Here is a 13518-nt window from a genome sequence, read left to right as displayed (position 1 = left end):
CCGCCCAGGGCGGTGCCTGCGGCAAAAACCGTAGTACCTACGGTTATTGGCTCAGAGGAGTGAGAAGAGCTGCGGTGGAGTCTTTTTCTAGAGGGTCTGGGTGAGAGGATCAGCATGTCGTCCATCATCAGAAAGGTGATCAGCACCACAAAAGCCCCGGCGGCCATTGGTGCCTACAGGTAATGTTTCTTAGGCTGGCACTGATGGACTGGGTGTGAGCGGGTCGTGCTTTTGGAACTGCGGCAGCTGGAGGTCTGAGCGGATGAGGGTCTCAGAACCAACCCCTTGTAAGTGCGAGGAAGCTGAGTCCCTAAAGGCGACTTTGCGCCCAGATCCCCTCAGGGAATGGGGGAGCTTTAGTGTGACCTGAAGCTCGCACTCCCGGGGACTTTGCCCCCATCTGGAGCTGCCTGGCTCTGGAGCCAAGCTTGCCACACTGGCTTTCTCTGATTAGAAGTGGCATCACCCACCCCTACCTACCCCAAACCCTTTGTGGCCTCTGTCTTTGTTTTTTTCTTAACAACTTTATTGGGATATAACAAACAAGTTCATTCCTTCAGTGGGTACAATTCAGTGGCTTTTACCCTGCTCAAAAGTTGTCTAGCCATGACCATTTTCTACGCTCCAATTATTTGCATCCATCCTAAAATTAGCTTTCATTCCATGTGAACTCTTCCCCCAGCCTCTTACAGCCACTCATTTGCTTTCCCATCGCTATAGGGTTGACCTATTAAAGACATGTCCTCTAAAAAGAATCATACACCATGTGGTCCGCTATGACGGACTTCTTTTACTAGCTAGCATGAAGTTTGATCTAACCCTTTCTTAATTCACAAGAGTAAAAACCCATCAACAGATATGCATGCTTCGTGTCGACACCTGATTCACAGCGATACTCGGCAAATCTCTACATGTCTATCCAAGTCCCTGGATTTTACAGCATGTAGGCACGCAGTGTGATGTTTATGAGTGGTCTGCCCACGTTTATTTATCATTAATATCAAATGCAAAGTGATGTTGCCTTATATACTATAATTAAATACACATGTACTTGACGGGGGAGAAAATCGCCCTTGGACATTTATATTCACTTGTCAGAAGTGCTTTTAATTACAAATGGTACTCTTTCTTCGTTTTGCAGGGCTGTGAAGGACAGGGTCTTACTGTGTATGTAGCTCAGACTAACTTGGAACTTCCTGTTTCTTGACTCAGAGATGAGGACCAGCACACCTAGCTTAAAACCTTATTTCCCAAAATGCCTCGGCTTTAAAAAACTCCCTGAATCGTATCTTGTGTGCTCCTGCAAACTTTCTCCTGGATAATTTCTTTCTAAGTCCTCTCTGAAGTATGTCTAGAGCCAATTTCCCTTTGAAAAAAGTAGTTTCTCTTAACTGTCAGTTAGAGCTGAAGATTTTTTACAGCTGCAACACTTGAAAAGTGGAAATTGTGTAGCAGATGCCAAGTACTTAACTGATAGAAAATGTAAAAGAAGTAATCCAATGTGAAAGGCCTTCACCTATAACACAGAAAGAAATCATTAGTTCGGTGGGTGTTGTATGGCAGGCACCATGGCAACCAAATGTTCTCCTTTAAGTTGTCTCCATTTGTCAAAAGGACAGGCTCTCAAGGTCAACCATTTCAAGGTCATAGAGGCTGCAAGTGACATCTTGATTTGAACTCAAACCCTAACTGTCCTAATACCACACTATCAAGAGAAATAGCATTCATGTGTGGCAGGACAGTAATTATTATAATAAATAGGGTTGGAAATGAAATTTAATGCCACGAGAGACCAAGAAATGGAGAAAAACTGACTACTTTAGAGCAGAGAAAGAAAAAAAAAAAAAGATTTAGAAAGTTCCTTGTGAAAGGTAGTCAGGTTAAATTTTAAAGGCTGTACTTACCGCCTCTGGCAGTGTTGACTCTTTAAAGTTGTTTTGTTAAGGACTTGCATTCCTATCAGAAGAGCTCGCTTAAGCGAGGGCACAGAGGTACAATGTGCAGGATGTACAGTTAGGGGGAAATAATTTTGCAATTGAACAGCTTTTCTTTTTCTTCCAAACTGTGTACCAGGTATTTTATAACTTTGTGCACATTTTCTTTGAAATGACTCACTTTCACTTAAATCTAAAAGGAAACAGAGGTTGAGAGCACTGACTGTTTTTCCAAAGGTCCTGAGTTCAATTTCCGACAACCACATGGTGGCTCACAACCATCTGTAATGAAATCTGGCGCCCTCTTCTGCCCTGCAGGCATACATTCAGGCAGACCACTGTATACATAATAAATCTTTTTTTTTTTTTTTTAAGGAAACTTTATTAGAATACAATAAATAGGAAACAATGCAACAGAAAGTAATTATTAAAACAAAACTCCAAAATTCTATTTACATAGCACAGTTTTGCCCAAAGCTTTGGGTCTGCTCTTTTTGTTAAAAGTGTTTCTGGCTGGAGCTGGAGAGATGACTCAGTAGTTAAGGGCTCTGCCAGGGACAAGTTTGATTACCAGCATCCACATGGGTCCATTCACAACCATCTACAACTCCAGCTCCAGGGGATCCAACTCCCTGTGGTAGCCTTCATGGGTATGCACAGGGGTGGTGTATATACACACATGTGCATAAATAATAATTTCTCCGTGTGTTTCTGGCCGAGGGTGGACATAGCTCAGTGAAAGAGCATGCTGACTATGTGTGGAGCCCTGGATTCAATTCCCACAGTATATTTGAAAAAGGATCATTTCTTTATAATTTTCTTTCTGGAAATAGTTTTCTTAATCCTTAATGCAGTAAGAAGGGTCAGAACCACAACTGCTGTCTCTGCTTCCTCAGCACTAACAGTGTGCTGCACGCACCATTATTATTACTTATTCCATTCTTCAGATGTAAGCGCTGACATATGCCAAGCTGAATAATTTGCCAAGATAACCCCCTTAAGTGGTATGGTTTAATCAAGTTAGAAGTGGTGTAATGGACTCCAGGGCTGATTCTGAACAATTTCAGTTTAGAAGAATTCAAAGACAGCTAAAGAAAAAAAAAAAAATTGCTCTTAATATGGTTCACTGCCTATGTCTGAACTTCTAGGAAAAACATTAAAAAATTGGCATTAAGAGTTGAACTTTGACCACGCAGTGGTGGCGCACACCTTTAAGCCCAGTGCTCCAGAAGCAGGGGCAGGCAGACCTCTGAATTCAGGCCCAGCCTGGTCTACAGCATGAGTTCCAGGACAGCCAGGACTGCACAGACAAACCCTGACTCAAAAACAAACAAACAAAAAACCAAAGTACAGGACTCTGTCAAGGAGAACAGAGTCGGACTTTGGATTTAAATTCTTACTTGGCTGCTGCTTCTTCTTCTTTCTCTTCTTTTTTTTTTTTTTTTTTTTTTTTTTTTTGTTGTTGTTGTTGTTGTTTGTTTGTTTTTTGAGACAGGGTTTCTCTGTATACTTTGGAGCCTGTCCTGGAACTAACTCTGCAGACCAGGCTGTCCTCGAACTCACAGAGATCTGCCTGCCTCTGCCTCCTGAGTGCTGGGATTAAAGGCGTGCGCCACCAACACCTGGCTTACTTGGCTTCTTTTTAATTGTGTGACCTTGCAGAGACACTTTGTCCCTCTTAGTTTGCTTCTCTATCTCCTACAGCAACATAATACGCTGGTTCTTAAGTTTAAATGAGGAAGTGGCCAGTCCAATAAAATGGCTTTTGAGAAGAGAATTCTAAAAAGCAAGGCGGGGGTGTCCAACACCTTGACACAGATATACATGCAGGCAAAACATAAGTACACATGTAATAAAAATAAATTATTTAAAACAGAATTCTGACAGTAATTGAGATAGAAGTTTGGAGCTGAGTGAAAACAAGAGATTTATTGCATATCTAAAAATTAATCATTTTTTTTTCTTTCTCAACCCTAATCCCTCCTGTGACCACAGCATGTGGGGAACAGAGAATTCCCCAGAGTCAGCTGACAAGATAGACTAAGATAGACTAATCAAATGAACAAGTTCTGTGTTCAACTGAGAGTATATATATATGATTGCAGAAGACTCTTGATGTCAACATCTGGCCTCCATGGGCACATGTGCATCAAAACTCAAGAACATACACACACACACACACACACACACACACACAAAATGCACAAAAGAGAGACAAGAAAACATAGCATAATATTTCTGATTAACTTGGGAACGGTGAGGTAACTGCTTTGTGAAGCTGCATGTAGGGAAGAGAGTCACAGAGAGTATATGCCAGTCTGGAGGGAGAAAAACCTTCAGCTGGCTTCATGATGTCTGGAGTTTCCACTCTGTATCCTGATGAAAGGGAGTAAGACACAATGCGGGGATCATTTGGAAATAAAGGTTTTTTTTTGTTTGTGATGTTTGTGGTGAGTACACTCTGTGAAATTCTAGGTACTCCAGGAGAATTCTAATGTGCTGAGCTTTTGAGTCCTCAGCATCGGCATGGACGGGACGTTGTCATGGTTAGATTAGCTTGCTGGCTCAGCATATTTTAGGATACTGAGCCTGGAGTGATTGCAACATCCATGCTATTGCATGGCTTTCCATTTCGTGAGCACAGATTATGACTGGAAGACTAGTTGGAATGTTTTTTAAAGTTTTATTGCCCCTGGTTTGGGGGTTTGCTTGGTTTGGCATAGGTGTTCTCTCTCTCTCTCTCTCTCTCTCTCTCTCTCTGTGTGTGTGTGTGTGTGTGTGTGTGTGTGTGTGTGTGTGTGTGTGTTTCAGACAATCCTTCTCTGTAGTCCTAACCAGCCTAGAACTCACCAGGCATTCCAGGCTAGCCTCACACATGGCAGTCCTACTGAGTACAGGAATTAAAGGTTTGTATCATCATGCCTAGTGGATTTCTGGCAATGCTTTTCAATGTTTGGAGCCTGCATGGGTGAGATGGGAATCTGATGCCCTCTTCTGGTCTCTGGGCACCCACACACAACATGGCACACACTCACACAAACATATACATCTTAATGTGCAAAACTGATTTATTTTATTGTTGTATGCATATGAAAGTTTTGTTTGCATATACATCTGTACGGTGCATAGCTGAAGAGACAATAGGATTCCAGATCCCCCTAGGACTGGAGTTACAGACAGAGTGAGCTACTTTGTGGATGCCTGGAATCGAACCTGGGTCCTCTGCATGAGCTGCAAATGCTCTTAACAACTAAGCCAACTCTCCAGCCCAAAAATAAAATCTTTTTGTTGTTGTTGTTGTTGTTGGTTTTCCAAGACAGGGTTTTTCTGTGGCTTTGGAGCCTATCCTGGAACTAGCTCTTGTAGACCAGGCTGGCCTCGAACTCACTGAGATCTACCTGCCTCTGCCTCCCAAGTGCTGGGACTAAAAAGGCATGCGCCACCACCGCCCAGCACCAAAATAAAATCTTTGAAAAGAAAACATTACAAAACAATTTCTGGAACCCAACAACTGGGTGAGTAGGATTCTTAGGCCCAGAAAGTAGCCATTTGGTTTTTTTGTGAACAAACCTCTTTAAATCTTTGAGAGGTGGTTCACGTAATGCAAATAGTCTCAGCTCCAGTGATTACTTTTGTTATTCTAAACAAATGGATGTCTTTTCACTATCATAAAGCATATGATCGCTGATAATGCATTTGAGTTTAACCTCTCAGGTGTCTGGAGAGCCGAAGATATTTTTGTGAAGGGCCTAGTGCACACGGCCCTGATTCTACAAGGGTTGATTAATAGTTAACTAATGGTACTGTTCAGCCTGAGAAAAACTCACACATTAACCAGCTTGTTAGTTGTCTGTTGGAAGGTGCAGGTGAAGGAAAGTCAAGAGTCCAGAAAAGCCCTGTGGCCTCTGCATTGGCAGTCGACCAATGCATCACTTGGAGGTCCTGCAGAGAACATGGTTTTGACAGCCAGGATTAGTGGTGCTGAGTGTTTCCAGAGCACAGCAGCAGCAGACACAGCATGCCTGCTCTGTGCAGAGAATCAGATCACCCAGGCCTGCAGAGCCAGAAGCGGTTCTCCACCCTCGGAAGTTTACAGTCTAACACACTCTGGGAGGCAGACTCAGAAAAGGACTTGCCCTAACGTTCCTTGAAACTAGGCATAGTGGTACACTCCTTTAATCCCAGCACTCAGGAGGCAGAAGCAGGTGGATCTCTGTGAGTTCAAGGCCAGCCTGATCTACGTACTGAGTTCCAGGACAGCCAGGGCTTCTACAGTGGGATCCTGCCTCAAGAAAACAAAGTTTCTTAAAGCCAGGGGCGGTGGTGTGTGACTGTAATGCCAGCACTTGGGAGGCAGAGGCAGGAGGATCTGAAGCTCAAAGTAGCTACGTGGTGAGGTTATTGAACAGTCTGAGCTTTGGGAGACTCAAAAGAAGAAAATAGGAAATGTCTTTAAAACTGTCTTCTTCATCTGTGTGTTGTGATGGCACATAGCTATGAATGCAGCACTCAGGCAGGAGGATCACCATAAGTTCAAGCAGGTTTCAGGCTAGCTGGGGAGGGCTACATGATGAAACCCTGTCTGAAAAACCAAAGCAACCCCCCAAAAAGTACTATTTTGAGCCCAGTGGTGGTGAACACCTTCAATGCCGGCTCTTAGGCCGTAGTGGCAGGTGGATCTATGTGAGTTCGAGGACAGCCAAAGCTACCAAAAAAAAAAAAAAAAAAACCAAAAACATTTTAAGGAGGAGATCCCTGTGATCTAGTGGAGACAGACAGGACAGAGGTGTGGAGGGTTGGGCGTTGGTTTGGGTGTAATCTCATATGGAACAACAATGGAAGAAAAGGTGATTATGTACATCTCTACAATGCAGTATGCGGTAGCTACTAAGAGTTAATGAAAAACATGCATAGAGAAGTTCACTGTAAGCCCTGTGCAAAATGCATCTCCAGCTATACAACAAGCAGTAGCTAGCCTTTCTCCTGCTGGGCTCCTTTTCCTAAGGGTTCCTAACAGTCTGTCTGTTGGAATTCATCAAACAGTGTATAATCATCCATTGGGTCTATCAGTGTTTTTTGTTTGTTTGTTAGAATGTTGTTTCCAAACACTCATGTAAAGTTTTGGATATATTTTCATTCTCATTTACATAGCTGCCAGAGGGACAGGATAATATTGGGCAGTATGTTAAGTATATGTTGAAATTTTAAGAAACGGCCCAGGGCTGGAGAGATGGTCCAGAGGTTAAGAGCACTGCCTGCTCTTTCAAAGGTCCCGAGTTCAAGTCCCAGCACATGGTGGTTTACAGCTGTCTGTAATGAGATCCAGTGCCCTCTTCCAGCATGCAAGCAGAAGACTGTATACATAATAAATAAATATTTTTTTAAAAAGAAAGAAAGAAATGACCTAGTTGTTTTCCAGAGTGTATCCCGCTAACCATGTATGAAGGCCCCAGGCACTCTACTTTTTCCAGGCTTACTCTTATTATCACGGGTGTGATGTGTTTCTGCCACTACTGTGATGTACTGGCATCTTCGTTTAGATTTGCATATCTATAATGCAGCCTCTTTCCTGTACTCCTTAGTTGTTTGTCCATCTTATGGGATATCTACCAAAATCAATTGCCTATATTTAATCAGGCTGTATAGCTTAATATTATTTATTTACGAGTTCTTCATATACTCTGGGTGCAAGTCAGATATATGTTAGATATATGTTGTAATATCCTCTCCCACCCTTTGATGGTTTGACATTCTTAAATATGTCTGTCAATAAACAAAATTTTGATTTAGTCAAATTTACCAGCTTTTTTACCTTGGCAACTTGTACTCTTGTATCTTATTAAATTACTGTTTTAGTATTGACTTTTAAATATACATTGGCTTTTGTTCATTTCAGCCAAGCTGTGCTAGTGGACAGGACCATTTACGTTTCTGGACAGGTTGGCTTGGACCCCTCCAGTGGACAGCTTGTGCCAGGAGGAATAGTAGAAGAAGCTAAACAGGTAAAGTCATCTCCACATTAGAGGCCCTTTTCTACCATTTTGTATTCTGGGCAGTATTGATAGTCTATGACCCTGATTAGTTTGGTAGACATCAACAGCTAAATGTGTTTTCAGCTGCCCACTGCTTGATTTAAGATTTTTAAAAGCCTAATTTTAGATTTTTGTTTATTTATTTATGTCTTAGTTAGGGCTTTATTGCTGTGAAGAAACACCATGACCATGACAACTCTTGTCAAGGAAAACATTTAATTGGGACTGGCTTACAGTTTCAGGGGTTCAGTCTATCATCATCATGGCCAGAAGCATGGTAGCATGCAGGCAGACATGGTGCTGGAAAAGGAGCTATAATGATCTACATCCTGATCCACGGCAATAGAAAGTGAACTGTGTCCCACACTGGGCATAGCTTGAGCATATGAGACCTCAAAGCCCACCTCCCACAGTGACACACTTCCTACAAGACCATACCTACCTCAAGGCCACACCTAATAGTGCCACTCCCCATAAGTCAAGCGTTCAAGTACATGAGTCTATGGGGCCACACCTATTCAAACCACCACACTGGGATATTGCTGGGATGGGTACAAGTCCCTGCTACCAACTTCTATGTTAGTTGGGCTCTTTTGCTTGCGCTTCTGAGACCTCAAAGACTGCCCCCAGTGACACACTTCCTCCAACAACTCCATACCTACTCCGACAAGGACACATCTCCCATAGAACCAGTCCCTGAGTCTGTGGGGCCATTTTCATTCAAACTACCACAACATATATGAATAGTTTGCCTGCATACATATATGTGTGCCTGTTGGATTCCCTGGAACTGGGTTACGGGTTGTCACAAACCACTCTGCAGCAGTGGGAATCCAGCCCTAGTCCTTTGCACAGTTCTCTTAACCATGGAGCCATCACCCTAGCCCCTTTCAGATGGTTTGAACAACAGAGAAGGATAGGAGTCGCCTCCATTTCACCTCTGTGCTCATGTGTCCTGATGGGTGGGAAAGTTTGTTTGCAAGGCTGTTGACCTCCCTCCTCTCCCCAGAGTATGTTACCACCACAGAAAAAGGTCAACATGAAACATGCTTAAAAAAAAAAGAAAGAAAGAAGCAAAGAAAGGTGGAGGCTTGGGATATAGGCCTAGCATACACAAAGTCCTGAATTCAATCACACACACACACACACACACACACACACACACACACACACACGAAGACTTCTATTGTATCCATTAATAGACTTAAATTGTAACTTAATGCATTTAGCGAGTCATTTGTAAGACCCAAGACAGAACACAATCTAGAATTTACAGGATGAAATGTTCCATATGCTACCATGTGTATATGTCTGTGTGTTTAGGAAAATGTATGCTTAAGGTCTGGGTGTGTTGGTACATGCCTTAATCCCAGCAGAGGTAGACAGATCTGAGTTCTAGGCCATCCAGGACTACACAGTAAGACCCTGTCTCAAGAAACAAAGAAGGTATGTGGGTGTATTTATGGATGGGGCTGTGGCTCAGTTGGTCAAATGCTTGCCCAGTACGCCTGGACTCGTCCCCAGTGCCACGTAAAACCAAGCATGGTGGTGTGCACCTCTTCTGCATTTGGGAAGTAAAAGCAAGAGGATCAGAAATGCAAGACCATCCTCAGCTGCATAGTGTGTCTGAGGCCAGCCTATATCCTGTCCATAAAAGAACAAGCATGGCTATCGTAGGGTAAGCACCACTGTTTCTGGAAGGATATATGAGAAATCTGGTTTTTATTTTATGTGTGTTTCGTCTGCATGTCTGTCTGGTGTGTGCCTGGTGCTTACATAAACCAAAAGGGGGCATCAGATCCACCAGAACTGGAGTTACATATAGTTGAAAAATGTCTTGTGGTTCTGGGAATTGAACCTTGGTCTTCTGAAAGAGCAACCAGTGCTCTTAACCATTGAGCCATCTCTCTAGCCCTATATACCATGGCTATTTCTGGGGAGTAAGAGAGAAGGGTCAAGGGAGACCTTTTCCCTATATGTGTTTTATTAGTAGATTTTTAATTGTTTGCTTTACCCATATATTAAGAGGCTGGAGAGATGGCTCAGGTTTGAAGAGCAGCCTACTTCTCTTGCAGAGGACCCAAGTTTGGTTTGTAGCACCCACATCCAGCCCCTTAGATTCAGTCCACTAAAGGAAACCAATACATAGGTGACTGTGTGGGAACATCAATTAAAGTGATTCTGTAACATCAGCATCCCTGACCTCTCTTGGCTTGATTCACAGGCTCTTACAAACTTGGGTGAAATTCTGAAAGCTGCAGGCTGTGACTTCACTAATGGTGAGCAACCGGATCTCTCTTCAGTGTTCGTGGCTGGGTTTTGTTGTTGTTTGTGTTATCTGCAGTGCTCAAGACCCAACTCAGGGCCTCATGCATCTGAGGCAAGCATTCCAACATCTAGTCCTACCCCCAGCACTGTTAGTGTATTTGGTATTTCCTCGGTCTTTGGGAAGGATGTAGGATACCCAACAGCATGTCATTCCATGTCTTTGTGGCTAAAGGTTGTGGTTTTAAAGGTCTAGGAAATGATACCGTCTCATTCCACTTCTTGAGTCTCATTTGAGCCCCATTTTCATCAAGATAGTCATAAAATCACACACTGACTTTTGAAGTCTTGTTTTGGGTCTGATGAATGGAAATTTGAATATTCTAGTGGTAAAGACAACTGTTCTGCTGGCTGACATAAATGACTTTGGCACAGTCAATGAAATCTACAAAATGTGTGAGTAATTTGTCTTTATTCCTACTAACTTTTTTTTCTTATTTTACATATCCTACTAACTATTAAAGGGAAATAAAACTGCTAATGTCAATTAGTATCATTGTCAAGTAAAAGTGACAGAGATGTTAAAATGCCATTTTGTTCCTGACACAGTCCGTCTTCTGCTTGGAAACATACAGTATGCCCTCATGGAAAAAGTCTAATATATTTCTATTGCAGTTCCTAAAAGATGCGTAAACCTTACAAGTTCATATTCCTAAGGTCTGATTTTATTATTTGTTTCTTTGGCTTTTTAAGCCCTCCCCTTATTTTTTTTTTTTTTTTCTAGACATATAGAGCTATTGCTATTGCTTTAGATATGGACTGGCTACTTTATTCTGTCTCTCTGAGTCACTAGGTGGCTACTTAACATTTCCATACTTTGGTTTCTTAGTATGTAAAGAGAGGACAGTATTCTGCTGCCTTAGGAGGCTGTTGGAAGAGGTAAATGAAGGACAGATGCTGGCACAGAGCAAATGCTACTGTCGCTGTCATTGTCATAGAGGGGAAAGGGGCCTCTGTCTCCTGGTAGGATGAAATAAAGGTGTGGTGAGAAAAAAAAAATATCATTATTACTGACTGCAGAAGAAATGACCAGAGAAGGCCAAAGTTATGGAAAAGTCCTTGCTGAAGATAAGAAACCATTCCCGATTTTGATAATTGCTCCATCAGCATCATTTAAAATCCCAAACCCATTCTCATCATTACAAGACAAAAATGCCAGATTGTGTCTTTCGTTGTTTTATGGAATACTTAGGAAAGCACTAAATGTCATAAAGTCATATGGCAGGATGTCTTGGGAACTGGCCACGCCATGAGGCAGTCCCCAGGCTCTTGCTTCTCTTCCTGAAACTAACCTGACGTTGTTCCACACTCAGATTTCAAGAGTAACCTTCCTGCCAGGGCCGCCTATCAGGTCGCCGCCCTGCCCAGAGTAAGTATGCAGTGATGTGGCCAAGTGTGCACGGGCACACAAAACCAGTCATTCTGAAAGGACAGACACTTAAAAACAGTGCAGTTCCCGTTTCTCAGAAATACAAAGTCTAAAGGTAAAACCCGAATAAGTGCTATCTATGTACCTAGAAAAAAGCTGAGAAGTCTTACAAAGCACCGTATGGGCATGACACGATCCAAAGATCTGAATTATGAGAAAACCCTAATATGAGGAAAGAGCAGTTGTGTTGTTGTGTTACTTAGGGAATGAAATTTGTGCTAAGCCTTCACCTGGAGGAGTGGAGGATTGCTGGGCCCCCTCCTGTGTGTTATCCTGTAGTCTGACTTCATGCCTGCGTGCCCGCCTTTAAGTAAGGACGTCTATAAATGCAGCACAAGGTAGAATTCTGTGGACACCTCTGGACAGCCTTTGCTCTCGCTGAAGGAAGCTCTGCATACCAACAAGACGTGAAATTCATACCCTTGCTAGTTTCTACTTATTCTGGAGTATTGGCTAGAGAATTTTGGTATTATTGCTATTATTAGCCCTAATGAAGAAAGATTCCCTTGACTTTCATATGATAGTCTAGACTTCTCACTGGAATGATGCTTGCTAAACCAGTGCCACACAGTGCCCCTCCACTAGGGCCTCTTTCCCTGTGCCCCCTGCCCACACCATACACCTGCAGCTCACTTCCTGTAAGTTGCCAGTAAAGACACTGTGTCACCTAGCAGCAAGGTTGTTGTTTTAATTAAGTTGTTACTGGGAAGGGCCATTGGGTACAGTTGAGAGAACTTTAAACTTAGAAGCAAACGACATGTGTTTGGTCACCCGCTGTTTATCTTTATGCTTCAGGACAACTTTTCCAGTCCTTCTGAGGTCAGTGCCATGTTTTATGACCAGGGCTGCTGTGGGTCTGCATATGGATGTGCCTAGTATGGCCTGTCTCAGGGTCTTAGTGAATTCTCTCTATCCTTTGCTTTCTGCAGAGAGATTAATGGTAAAAGCGCTATGTTGCTGTTAAGAACATATGTTTTTAAGAAGGTATTATTGAACTTTTTAGTTTGTATTAAATGATAAACAATGGAGACAGCAACTTTTTTGTTTTCCTTGCAGGGAAGTCGGATTGAAATCGAAGCAATTGCCGTCCAGGGGCCTTTCACCGCCTCAGGACTATAAGAGGCCTCACTGATGTCGACTCTGGGTTCTTTCTCTGGAATGTCTTTCACACCTTAATTCTTACAGATGATGCTGGGAAGTGTGACCAAGTGGCTGAGCTTATCGTGGGATGACCTTACATAGGCAGGCTTGACATGAACGGGAAGTGACTCAGTACGCTGGCTGATGCTCTGACTCGACTTACCTACACTCAACGTCTCCGAGTGAGGGAAGATGCAGCACAGCCACTCAAGTGAGCAGCAGGAGAGGGGAAAGATGAGCTCTTGTTCATGACAAATAGTAAAGGGCGCACCTCATTAGTCAAATTATACCAATCTGTTCATGTGAAATATCTAGTTCTCGTGGTAGATATAGGGAACCAAATCAAAGTATTTCAGCTTGAATAGTGCAGGAGGATAAAGTGAACCAAAATCTTAAACAGATAATATTTTTTTCTAATGGAAATAAAAATTGATGTGTAACTTTCCCTTGATGTGGTGGTGGTCTCTGATTTTTTTTTTGACACATCAGTTATACATTAAAAATATCAACGCTGGGCGGTGGTGGTACACACCTTTAGTCCCAGACATGGCCATGAAGGGACTACAGCAATAGACCATTAACTAAAACAGTGTTTTTATGGACTTTTCAAAGAGTTTTGATGTAGTCATGTCTAATCTGTATTTAACTTACCTTGTCC

General features: G+C 42.6%; 1 protein-coding gene across 1 annotated transcript; it reads left to right on the top strand.

Moving 5' to 3' along the window:
- Positions 1-46: 46 nt before the first annotated feature.
- On the top strand, positions 47-13311 carry Rida (reactive intermediate imine deaminase A homolog). Its single transcript, XM_051202572.1, has 6 exons — positions 47-179; positions 7831-7936; positions 10191-10245; positions 10619-10687; positions 11605-11660; positions 12777-13311. Exons 1-6 carry the CDS (start codon positions 115-117, stop codon positions 12837-12839), a joined length of 414 nt encoding a protein of 137 aa, XP_051058529.1. The 5' UTR covers positions 47-114; the 3' UTR covers positions 12840-13311.
- Positions 13312-13518: the final 207 nt, after the last annotated feature.

Source organism: Phodopus roborovskii, unplaced genomic scaffold (assembly GCF_943737965.1).
Source record: "Phodopus roborovskii unplaced genomic scaffold, PHOROB, whole genome shotgun sequence".
Lineage (NCBI taxonomy): Eukaryota > Metazoa > Chordata > Mammalia > Rodentia > Cricetidae > Phodopus > Phodopus roborovskii.
The sequence above is the reverse complement of the archived record's forward strand: the minus strand, read 5'-3'. Positions and strand labels throughout refer to the sequence as shown.